The 11,871-nt window shown below is 51.7% G+C and overlaps 1 protein-coding gene across 2 annotated transcripts; it reads right to left on the minus strand.

Moving 5' to 3' along the window:
* Positions 1-1,756: 1,756 nt before the first annotated feature.
* Positions 1,757-7,629, minus strand: GPR174 (G protein-coupled receptor 174). Of its 2 annotated transcripts, XM_052673079.1 has the most exons (3): positions 7,533-7,629; positions 3,138-4,498; positions 1,757-3,086 (listed from the first exon to the last, which is right to left on the minus strand). In XM_052673079.1, the coding sequence occupies exons 2-3, from the start codon at positions 4,032-4,034 to the stop codon at positions 3,003-3,005; spliced, it is 981 nt and encodes a 326-aa protein (XP_052529039.1). In that variant the 5' UTR covers positions 4,035-4,498; positions 7,533-7,629; the 3' UTR covers positions 1,757-3,002. The 2 variants fall into 2 exon arrangements, with proteins under 2 accessions (XP_052529039.1, XP_052529037.1); XM_052673077.1 differs by having other exon boundaries at positions 1,757-4,498.
* Positions 7,630-11,871: the final 4,242 nt, after the last annotated feature.

An 11,871-nucleotide genomic window follows, 5' to 3' on the forward strand; every position in this document is an offset into this window, starting at 1 on the left:
GAATGGGACTGTGAGATGACAGCCTTGCTGTGACCCACAGCCCAGCCAAGCTCCCTGTGTCCCAAAGCAGAACACACCTTGGTGCTGCTGCTGAGCAGCTCAGGGTCCCCACATAACCTACTTTTCCTCGGTTCTGTGCTACTGCTACAGATGGGGTCTGGTGGGATGCAGCTGCTGGGAGCAGATGCTGTGCAGCATCAGGGAGAGCACAGGTCTCAGTCTGCAGATGGAGTGTTGGAACGAGGTCAGGGAAAATGCTGGATCTGGACTTTTTTAATTAATGGAAAATTAGCTTTTTTGATAAGATCAGAACTTCCCAGGAAACCATCCGTGTTCCTCTGAGGTTTGGAGTGTTTTAGGGTGATGATGAAAGCTGCAAAGTTGAAAATAAACTTTGTGCAACAGTCTGAAAAAATAAAGCGTGGGGAAGCAGAAACAGAGCTGACCCTGTGGAAGCTTTGGCTCAATTGCAGCTGGAGCTGCATGTCCCTGCAAGGAAAATATCTTCAGTAATCCACGAAGGAGCCTTCCATTGCTCCATGAAGGAGAACTCTCCTGAAATGTGATGCTGCAAATAAGAAGGGGACAGACCTTTCCTTTTGGCATAGCAGCGGTTGACTGAGCTGGGTGTTGTTTCAGGATGGTGTCAGCCCAGCTCTATGGGGACTGCTGGAGAAATGCACCGTGCAGAGGATGCTTGAAGAAACCCAGAGCATCCCTCTGAGCTGGTGCAGAGCCGTCCCCTGGGCACAAGCCTCACTGTTTGCCCATGCAAGGCAACGTCTCAGTTCTCCGAGTATCCACAGAGCATCAGGTAAAGGCTGTGAGATGGAGGACAAGAAGCAATGGTGCAGGTTGGACATTAGGAACAACTTACTGTCCAAAAGAGCCATGGTGCACTGGCACGGGCTGCCCACAGGTGTTCCAGAACTGTGGGGATGTGGCTCTGAGGGGCACGGTGGAGTGGGGGTGGGAATCTGAGAAGGCTTTTCTGATCCTCATCATTCTGTGATTCCATGACAGAAAGCACTGCTGGGGTCGCAGAGCTTGCAGCGCCCTGAACCCAGCTCACGTGAGTGCTGAGGCTGTCGCAGCACTTCCTGTGTGAAGAGACTCTTGGAGCTGATATGAATAACCCACATGGCTGCTGGCCCACCTACGGTATTTCCTAGGTGGGAAAACCAAAGCACACTGAGTTTTTCTCATCTATTTCTGAACTTTTGACACCCATCGCCTGTCTCCCACACATCCGGAGCTGCTGATGTCGGCCAGTGTGGGTCGGGGGTCTCATCCCTTCCAGTCATGGGGGTTTCATTCTCGCCTGAAATGGGACCAGCCCAATCACAGCCCAATGGGCTGAGGGCAAGAGAGCCCCGTTTGGGGCTGCTCTGAAACGCATGGGTGTTCGTAAGATGGAGGAAAAGCTTAAAACTGCATTATCTTAGAATGTGGATGCTGGAGTGAAGTGTGTCTGATGTGTCTGGATCCTCTGGGAGATGCTCTGCGTGTCCAGCTGGGTTTCTGCAGGTGCATGTGAGATATCTGTGCTGCAGGTGCTGCCCTGCTGTGGGAGCTGGTGATGTGTGCTGGGCTGAGAGCAGGCTAAGGGCTGTGCTGGAAGCAGGGAAAATGGGAAGTGTTCACTGTGTGCTGCAGGGAATGCAGGCAGGTGGTGGAAAAGAAATAGTTGTTTTGTTGCCACGAGCAAATGGCAGCGTGCTGTTGGTCTCTGTGAATTCGTGGTGAATGCAAGTACACAGGCTGGTGGAGTTCCCTTTTATTAAATGGAAGGGTTCTAAAACAACAAAGAAATGGGATTCACGTCGTTTTTCTATGAAATATTTATGTTTTCATAAGTTAAATCTACAAAACAGCCTTAGCATTAAATAAAGTTTTCATATCGTCACAGTATTTTTATGTTTCCAAAACGTAACGTTTCAAATATTCCCATAACAATTTTACAAGAAGGTGCAAACAAAATGCCAGATGAGCACGAAGCTGCTGTTGCTTGATTTTTTGGAAGTAATGACCATTAGAAATCCACCCAGCCTTGAATATGTCTTTATAAGTCTCTGTGCCTCTTATGTGGCTTGACAAAGAGTGGATTCCATTGCTTTCAGCTTCAGACAGCTTTGGTTCCTCTGACAGCATCTCAGCCAAGCTGGGGTTAAGGGCCTGAACTTCACGAGTTGGCCTGTGTAAGGTTACAGGAAGTTGCTCAGATATTGCAGTGGTTGGATCCTGGGCTCGGGGTGAGCTCAGTGCTGTGCTGATGGGAGCGCAGTGCTGCAGAGCCACATGTGCCATTCTTGAGGGGAAAAAGGGACCTGGGAGGCTTGCTGGAGCCTGAATGAATAGCCTCGAAGCAGGAGTCCATGCTTAAAGCTTGTCACAGGCAACAAACAGGGCTTTGGGCTTTGCTGGTGGTGTTCTGCTACTTCTTACCCTGATCCAGAAATAAACCAATGGTAGAAAAATAACTGGTGGTAGAACAAAATGAGGGTAGAAAAATAGTGTGTGGGCACTTGAGTGGCATTGCAATTTGGGGAACTGTCATCTAGTGCACCCCCAGAAAAGATGCCTGAGTAACTGTTGGCACAGCAAGGCTGTTAAGCTCCTGTATGTAGTCAGCATGGAGTGAGGTGGGCTCTGGGCACCGTATGGAAGTGAGCTGCACTGCTCTGTGACCTTTTGCTTCAGGAGAATACGCCTCTAGGCCATATGCTCACTTTTAGGACCAAATTCTGCATAGGGAAACCCCTAAATCTCTGCTGCCCCTTGTGTGGTGCTGGTGTGATCGTAACATGGCCAGGTGGCATGGCTCTGTGTCCTGCTCCTGGCTGCCCAGCTCTGGAATGGGGAACCACACGTGGTTATTTATACAGGGCAAATCTTCAACCGAAATATTAAAGCGCGATGGCTTTTTCAAGCTTGGCTTTTTTTCCTAAAGCTCAAATCCTTCCTGAAATCATTGGTCAAACCCCAAAACCACGGGCGCTGTGCTAGCAATCAGTGGGCTTGTCCTGCAGTGTGCTCTGGGCGTACTGCTGGCTAGGAGCATTCAGAGGGATGCTGTCCTGCAGTGCGTCCTGCGCGTGCTGCTGGCTGTGGCTGTGCAGCGGGGCACCGTCGTGCAGCTCCTGCCGGGACAGCCGCCTGCGGAACTCATCCGTGGTGAAGTAGTAGAGGATTGGGTCCACGCAGGAGTTGAGGCTCGCCAGACACAGGGCAACAGCGTGGAACACTGAGATCACCTTCTGGGTGCAGCAGTTCTTAATCTTTTTGGTTTTGACAAAGAAATCCAGGGGGAAGCTGATGTGGTAAGGCGCGAAGCAGATCAGAAATACGAGAGCGCAGGTGAGAATCATCTTGAGAGCCTTTTTTTTCTCCCCGAGGTCTGGTGAAGCAGAGTTCCTTTCCTTCAGCGATAAGGCCGTCTTCCAGGAGCAGTACAGGATGATCAGCAGGGGCGTCACGAAGCCCACCAGCTCCCCGATGGTCATCATGATGATGGAGGTGGGAAGGTCCACCTCCTGCACGGGCAGGTCCACAAAGCACTCGTTGGTGGTGTTCTGAGTGAGCCTCAGCAAGGGGAAAGGCAGGCAGCCAACGCACACCACCACCCAGCCCACGATGCTGATGTACACATCGCAGACACGCTTGCAGTCCGTGAATCGGAAGGGGTACATCAGGAACAAGAAGCGGCGCACGCTGATGCACACCAGGAAGTAGATGCTGGCGTACATGTTGACGTACTTCAGGTAGAAGCAGAACATGCAGAGGCCTCCTCCAAACTTCCACGTCTTGGTCAAGTAGTAGAAAATCCTCAGGGGTAAGGATAAAACTTGTGATAAGTCGGCGATGGCCAAGTTGATCATAAATATCACGGCCCTTTTCGTCTCTTTCATGTAGCCATAGAAAACCCACAAAGCCAGCACGTTTCCTATGAGTCCAGGGATGAGGATGAATGCATATGTGATGGCGTAGTAGAGCTTCAGGTCAGTGCTGGCGGAGCAGTTGGAGCTGTTCTCCATGGCCCCAGTGCCCCAATCCTAGTGTGTGTCGGGGTCTGCGAGCTCAGTGCTGCCCCTGCCCCAAAACTTTGCTTCCCCTCCTTCCAGGCACCATCTGCCTTTGCTCTTCATGAATTTTGCTGCTGTGGCCGTGTTGGTGTGTGGGGTCGATGCTCCAATGCGGTGACATCATCCTCACTGTGTTGACCTGAGGCTGAAATCAAAAGGTTTAAGGCCCTCCACCACCAGTGCTGGTGAGTGAGGCTCAGAGACCCAACTGCCCCATGCCCTTGGCCAGGAGCTTTGTGCATTGGTCCGAGCTGTGCTGCTGTGTTCTCAGAGGCTGCCCGATGTCAGTGCAGCTGCTGGCAGTGCTGGACGACGTGAGATCCCACGTGGAAATCCATCATTGCCAGCTGAAGCAGCGGGCAGCCCAGTGCCAGTCTGTACCCACGCTGGGCACTGCAGACCCTCCTTCGAAGAAGCTGAAAGACAAAGATGTGGTTGGAGCACTGCGTTGATGGGCAGAAACCAGGGAACATCTCTGCCCATAACAAAAACCCAATGGGTGGCATCTGGTGGCAGCTCCTCACCACCCACCCAGCACTGCATGCAACCACGTGCCAAGCACCCAAAGAGTGAGCAGAACATGGGTTCAATCACCATTGCAAACCAGGGCGCGGGCAGCAGCTCCTGGTGTTGCAGGACTGACTGGGGCTCTGAGCTGGTTCTGCAGCCCCAGTGCCTGTCAGCCACTTTCTGCCACCTGAGTGCTCTCAGGGCAGTGAATCTGATTCTCTCCCTGTGGCTTTTTTGAGCTTTTCCTTCAGCCACCTGGCGAGCATCACCACTGGAAATCCCAGGTATCGGTTCCGCATCGAGCAAGTGGGTGGGCTTCATTTAAAACTTGTTTGCATGGTGAGCAGTTGACCTTACCTAAATATATCAAACCAAAAAAAACCCCAACAAGCAGATCTTATAAATACAGAGGGAGTTCAGCCCTCTGACCCACGTTGCTCTGGTTTGGCTTTTGCTTCACTGTGAAGCACTAGAGTGGGAACAGCGTGGGTGCCACGTGGGTGCAGTAGACATGGCTATAGAACTGCATCCTGCTGTGCTGTGCGGTGCTTCTTCCTGTGCTAAAATACATGTCTGCCAACAAAGCTGACATCTAGCAAGTATCAGTGTGGCTGTACTGTTGCTTTGGGTGATGAAATGAGAAAACCTGCAAAAGGAAACAGTTCCAGGGGCAGCTTTCTGTGTCGCTTTTGTTTGTACCACCACGATGAGCCCAATGAGATGGAGATGTTTCTTTTTCCAGGGAGCCAACATCCAGTGTAACCATGGGCAGTAATCACATTAACTCCAGAAGCTGCCAGCACTGAGTCGTGGGCTTGTTTTCCAAAGACTTCTCAATACTTTTATTAGCTCTGAAGTTGACCATCAGCAATGATTAATTCCAGAAGTGTGAGTAATCTGTGAGTTACAGGGGTGTCTCACCATGGGTGGGGAGCTGGGGACTCCCATTGCTGCCTGCTGTAGTGGCACCAGTAGCAGGAGGGTGATGGGACCAGATCCAGCAGCACCTCTGGGGTTCAGCATCACGTGGAGGAGGAACAGACGGCCAATGGGACAAACAGCTTCAGGGTCCCTCTGTGGGTGCGCAGGGACTTTCCTGCTGCCCACCCAGGACTGGGGGATGCTCTGCAGCCACAGGACCCTGATGCAGTGAGAAACTGCTCCTTGGAAATCCCGGCAGCCACAGTGCTGAGCACAGTGTTTCAGGCAGAGCGCTGTGCACAAAGAGGCCAGAGGCTAAAAAAAAAACAAAGGCTGCAGAAAGGGGAAATTTTGGTTCACGGCAGCTCAGACTGTGGTGGGGGTGAGGCATGACTTCCTTCTTCCTCCCCGGCTTCTGCCCCCTCTTCATTTTGCCAGTAGTCCCCACAGTCGGACACTTTAGGATGCTGGATGGAGGCTTCTTGTTGGTACTTAATGAGTAACAAGCAGAAGTTATCAAAATATAATCTCATAATTAAGTACAACTGCTTCTAGGTTTTGAAAAAAAAAAAAAAAAAAAGAATACTCTCTCTCTGCAGCCAGTTTGCTGGTAGACTTTTTGGGTTTACATCTTCTCCAGAGGCAGTCCTGCATCTCACTGTTAGCCGGGCAGGTGCATCTCTTTCCTTCTCCCATTTGTAGATGCTACCAAAGAAGCCAATGTATTTTTGCTGGCCATCTTCCTCAGATCGTCATGTGTTTGGCCATCCCAGTGATGTTGATGTACTTGGAGCCAGGTGAGCCCCCACCCCAGAGTTGTACTGGGAGCAGAGCTTTGTGCCCCCGCCCAGGTTACCAGCAGCCTCTGGAGCAACCACCCCATGCAGCATCTCTTCTGAGCTGAGCACCCACCCTGCTTTGGGTTGTCATAAAATATTTGCTAACCGTCTGTTTTGTCTGTTTTCAAGGCAGATACAGCTGTTCTGTTTGATTCAGTTGCAGAGCACTGGAGCAGCTGCCCATTCATCATCGCCTGTGGTTGCTCGAAACATGAGTCACTCAAGTGCTGAGTGCTCATTACAGAAGAGGAGCAGTGAGAGCCAAGACTACAGGTTAGGGCTGGGGGGCATTGGCACAGCTGAATGAGGTTTCCTTCCATTGCTCCTCATTAACCTCTCATTTGCTCATGCCCCAAGTGTGTGAGTGCTGCCAGCCCCACCCCTGCAGTGCTGGAAATGGTTGGGCTGCCAGGTCAAGCAGTGAGGAGCCCCCATGGCTGACTGTAACCCCATCATCACCCCTGGAACTGCTTCTGGGGAGGATCAGGACACTCCATCCCAGGAGCACTGACTGGGGCTGCCCCAGGAGCAGCAGCTGGGCAGGCAGGGGGATTTCAGCTGGGTAAGTCCCACTGATGTGCACGAAAACGTAAATACCTCAGTTCTCAGTGAGATACTCTGCTTTTGTCTCTTAGCCATTTGCCCAAGCTCTTTTCCTCCCTTGTTGATATTTATCCGCATTTGAAGTGGTAAAAGCACGCTGAGGGAGTGCTGGGGTTCAGCCTGGAGCCCCTTTCCCTGTCTCCTTTCCCTGATGTGCTGTGGTTAGCTGGTCACCAAAGCTGTGAGGTTTCCACCCAAACTGCTGGCACACAGTGTTGGGACACAGCCGTGTGCCCCTGGCTGAGCAGAGCTGCTGTTCCCACAGTGTGCGCTCCAACCCCTCCCCACAGCAGCCTCCCCAAGGCACAGCAAGCACAGAAGAATGTTTTTTTCCCCTAATTTTTACCATTGAGTCTCCTTGCTTTTAGTCACTTAACTTTGGAGATTTCTGACGGTGCCCTACTGCTCAGCATCCCCTGTCCTCTCCTACTGCAAGCGGCGCAAAGTCACCTCCGTGAGAGGTTGGAACTAGCCGATCTTTAAGGTCCCTTCCAACCCAAGCCATTCCATGATCTACCTGGCACTAAGAAAAGCACAACAGACCCCAGCAATGAGCCTGACCAAAGCGTGCTCCTACCTTGGCAGACCCACGGTGCCCGGCTGCGCTCCCACCGCTCTCGGCTCTCAAAGCAAAAGTGCAATCTCAATGCAGGCGTGCAGGCTGCGCCGGCGCAGGGCCCTCCCCAAAGGGCTCATTGCTGCCTGTGGTGTCAGGGCAGAGCCCAGCATGGTAAGTGGTTGTCTTTTTTTTTCTTTTTCCTTTTCCCCTCCATTTATTTATGTATGTGGTCAAGTGCTCTAGCGGAAGCGATGCTGCTTTTGGTGGGTTTTGGAAGCAGCAAGGGCACGGGGCTAATGGGGCTGAGAGCTGTGTTCTCTCGTCTTTTCATGTTGAATATGAGGAAAAATTTGTTCTTAGAAAGAGCAGTGATACGCAGGCTGCCCAGGGAGCAGTGGGGTCGCCATCCCTGAGGTTCCCCAGAGCCATGGGGATGTGGCAATGAAGGACATGGTGATGGCATGGTGGTGTGTGCTGGAATTGAGCTGGGGATCCTAGTAGTCTTTTCCTGATTCATATGAGATGATTTTGCTCTTTTTTCCTTCTCTACCACAAGAATGTGGGTTGGGGCTGCTCTCCCTGTGTCACCCTGCTCACCACCGCCCAGCACAAACCTGCCCTGTGGGGATGAGTGTTCACACACTTTCATTACAAAATGTAGAAGCATTTGCTCACTTCTGTGTTTCTTTAAGCATTCTTTCCTCCTGTTGAAGGCAAATACAGAAATGGAAGATCTGAGGGGTGATGTGGAAAAATGAACATGTGCATTAATTGACATCTCCTTGGATGTGGATGCACTGGAGTCAATGGGATAGGCTTCACCAGGCAAGGGCTTTCCTCTGTAGTGCTTCGTGATGTCATATTAGTGAGCAGTCGTAGCAGTTATCTCTTGGGAAGGCGTGGGTGCCCCATCCCTGAGGTGCCCATAGCCACGGATGGGCCCTGTGCAGCCTGAGCTGGGGGGCACCCAGCTCACAGTGCAGAGCTTAGGGCTGGGTGTGTTTGAAGGTCCCTTCCAAGCCAGTCATTCTGTGATTCTATGACCCCAAGAAGGACTGAGGATTGTTGAAGGGTTGAGGACTGATACTTCAGGTCATTTTGGTGGACACAGGGACACGCTCTGGTCGTTGTGGTGGCACAGCCCTGTGCAGGGCTTGCATCTCCCAAAGCACATGGGCACTTGGCTGTTTGAACAGCTATGCCCTAATATACAGAGCATTGCTTTTGAAGCCTGATGATTATTTAATGCACGATAATTAATCTTCTGTGGGAGCTGTCAGCACTGTGGTGTGTTCACCGCAGCGCTGTCCCTTGGGCTGAGGGTTGGATCAATCTGCTGCTGCTTTTGGAATCAAAGCATTTGGGGTTGGGTTTTGCTGCTTTTGTGGCCCTGGGGGCCCTGGGGAGCTGCTCCTTTGGTCTTGTAGGTCCCACAACGTTTCCATCATTGCTTTTAGCGGTGAGAAACGTCCCTGAGTGCACTGCGCCTCCTGGCAGCTGCCTGTGCTCTCTGCAGGGTGCTTTGAGCCGAGCGATTGCAAGAAAACCCTTTTCTTCCATCCTTCCTAAAACTATGTAATGTAAGATCTGGCAGTCCCCAGGCTCCTCAGCCCAGGGGTTTGCTGAATGTCCCCCCCAAAACTTGCCCCGTTTTGGGCAGCGTGGGAAGCAGCCTGCAACCGTGTTCATGGCTGCCAGTTCTGCTCTGTAGCTCAGGGTGCTTCACTCCCCCATCCTGTGGGTTTGGGCGCTGCTTTCAAGCCCAGCCAAGTGACGGGAATGGGGGCAGCACCAAAAAAACCTCATACCTGAACAGCGCCTGGGATCCGAAAATCGTATTTTTGTTTCCTGCTCAGCTGTGCGATGGATGCTTTGCTTTATACTTTCATTTCCGCAGAAGCCAGCTCGTTTATAAGAAGGCATGACCCGAGTTTGGGCAGCACTTACTGTACAGATAAGGTTTTTATTTCAAAGCCACCTTTGGGAGCATAACCATATCCTGTTTTGGCAGTGCCCCATGGCCCTGCAGCAGCCTTCCTCTCCATTTCAGAAGCTGAAAGTAGGGCTTGCAGTTGGGGTGGCTGCACATCTTCCCATCCCGGGCAGGTGCTAATGAGCTGGTTTGCTAATGAGCTGGTTTGCTTGGTGCCAACTTAGCAAGGAGGAGCCCAGGAAGGGCACACAGACGTGTGCAAGAGGAGCTGGAGCTGCTCTCATCATCCCATGGCCAAAAATTCTGCCTGGGAATGAAGTTTTTCCCTCTCTGCTTATCTAGGAGAAGTATGGTTTAAGAAAAAAAAAGAAAAGGTAAAAATCCCCTATAGGTTGGCATGGCAGTTACTGCTGGGAAAGTCTACCTATGTGTAGTGAGGACTGGGCTGTGTTGGGTCATGGCAGTGACCCTCATTGTGAGGGGTGTCCCAGCACAATTGTGAGCATCAGTGGAATTTTCTGCAATTTTGCTGTGCTGTGAGTAGGGATCTGTAGCTGCACTGCATTGCTCTGCTCCCTCTGCTGTGTGCTGTGTGCCATGGGTTGCTCAACTGGTGCCACCACGGTACACATCCCTGCCCTGGGCTTTGCAGGGTGGTGGCTGTGCCCATGAAGCAAAACTTGGCCATGGATTGGATGAAATCACGCCCGTCTGGAAAACCTCTCCTCATCTCAGTTTGGTTTAAAGCAACAAAATCTACTGCCTGTACTTCTGGGTCACACCAGCACTCCAGCCCTGTCTGTGTGTTTGTTCCCATGCCAGCTGCAGCGCTCCCCAGGCTGGCTCCTGGCTGGGGGGGTGCAAGCTCTGCTCCTGCTTAGTGCTTCTGCAGAGGCCAAAAAGCGTTGTGGGGCTGGGCTGGAAGCATGCAGCCATGGAGGCAGGAAAAGGTATTTTTAGCAGACAGAAAAGCAGCTGTTCTTCCCTTCCTGCGGCGCCCTTGGAAGTATTGTGTGCAAGAGGCATCGCCCTGGCAGTCCTTGTTTAAGGGCTGCAGAATGTTGGGTGTATAATTAATGGCACGCGGGTGGAATAACTCATTGTCTTTGTGTAGCACAGCTAATTGCATATGGGATCTCGGGATGCAGTGCCAAATGCAGGGAGCTCGGTTTTGCTGCTCACCCACGTGGTGCTGTCAGTCTGAGCCCTTACCCCCTGCTCTCCTTTCTCTCCAACCTTCAGCTTTTCCTGTGCTCCTGCAAAGCAAACTGTCAGAGCAGCCACCGTGGGAAGGGAATTTCCTCAGGTTTGGTTAAAACCCAACAAATCCTCTTCTGCCAGAGCAGAACCGGTAGCAGCAACAAGAAAAGCTTTCACATAGGCTGAGTGAAGTACAAGAGCAAAGTCCCCCCTCCCATCATCTCTCTGCTCAGGAAATTATTATAGCTCTTTCTCTAGTACCACCAGCAGCACAATCATTGCAGTCCCATGCACGTAGCCCCCAAGGGTTTCTTGCTGCTGAATTTCTCTGTGAGCCGCAGTGCAGGCAGGGCTGCCCCCCAGAGCAACTGCTGCTCTCTGCATGTGACAGACTGCTGCCAGTTTTGGTTTTGCTTTCTTTCTCCTGTTTTCTTTGGGAAGGAAGTGGTGAGTTCACAGTAGTGATGGAGCAGCTGTGGCCAGGTTTGCCTTCATCCAGGGCCAAGAGCGCTCACTGGGGTCCACCTCATGGTCCATCCCAACATGCACGCATCTTCAGCCCTAAAAATCCTTTTTCCCTCTCCAAACAAGCAGGCAGAACCCTTCGTTTTGTTGTTCTTGGGGGTTCTGGTGAGGGATTTGGGCAAGTGGGGGGCAGTGTGAACTGGGGGGCAATGTGTGCATGCTGCCCGCCCTCGGTGTGCAGTACACAGCAAAGAGTTTCTCCACGTTCTGCCTGTCCCTCTGCTGTGCTCCAGCTACAGAGAAACACCGCCTGCTTATGTTCTGCCAGAAGTGTTGCACAGGCTGGAAATGTGCATCCAATTATCAATCAGCCTGTTTTTTATCAAAAAAAAGCCCCAACCCTCTGCCTACATCGACTTAAGTAATTCTCCAAGTGTTTTTGGCACCGCTGTTGCCAGTGCTTTGATCCGAGAGGGCAAAGCTCCAACCCATGCACTGCCCATGGGGCTTTTTGGAGCTTTCAGTAGCACAAATGGGCCCAGAAGTGGGATGGGCACCCTTGGAGCTTGTGCTGTGGGAGCAGAGCTGATGTAGGGCTAGCTGCTAAATAGTAGGAGTGAATGCAGCTGCCGAAAAGAGCATGGAATGGAAATGCTGCCTGAGCGTGGTGTTTGGGATTCTTTGGAGGAGGCTATCCACCTATGCAACCACAAGATTATTTGCAAGTGGCAGCCTTTAAAATAATGCCCACTTGAGAAC

This window comes from Tympanuchus pallidicinctus, unplaced genomic scaffold (genome assembly GCF_026119805.1).
Source record: "Tympanuchus pallidicinctus isolate F22 unplaced genomic scaffold, pur_lepc_1.0 scaffold13, whole genome shotgun sequence".
Lineage (NCBI taxonomy): Eukaryota > Metazoa > Chordata > Aves > Galliformes > Phasianidae > Tympanuchus > Tympanuchus pallidicinctus.

Excerpts from the sequence above, each read along its gene's own strand:
- GPR174 (XM_052673077.1), bottom strand. The coding sequence starts at position 4,034 with ATGGAGAACAGCTCCAACTGCTCCGCCAGCACTGACCTGAAGCTCTAC.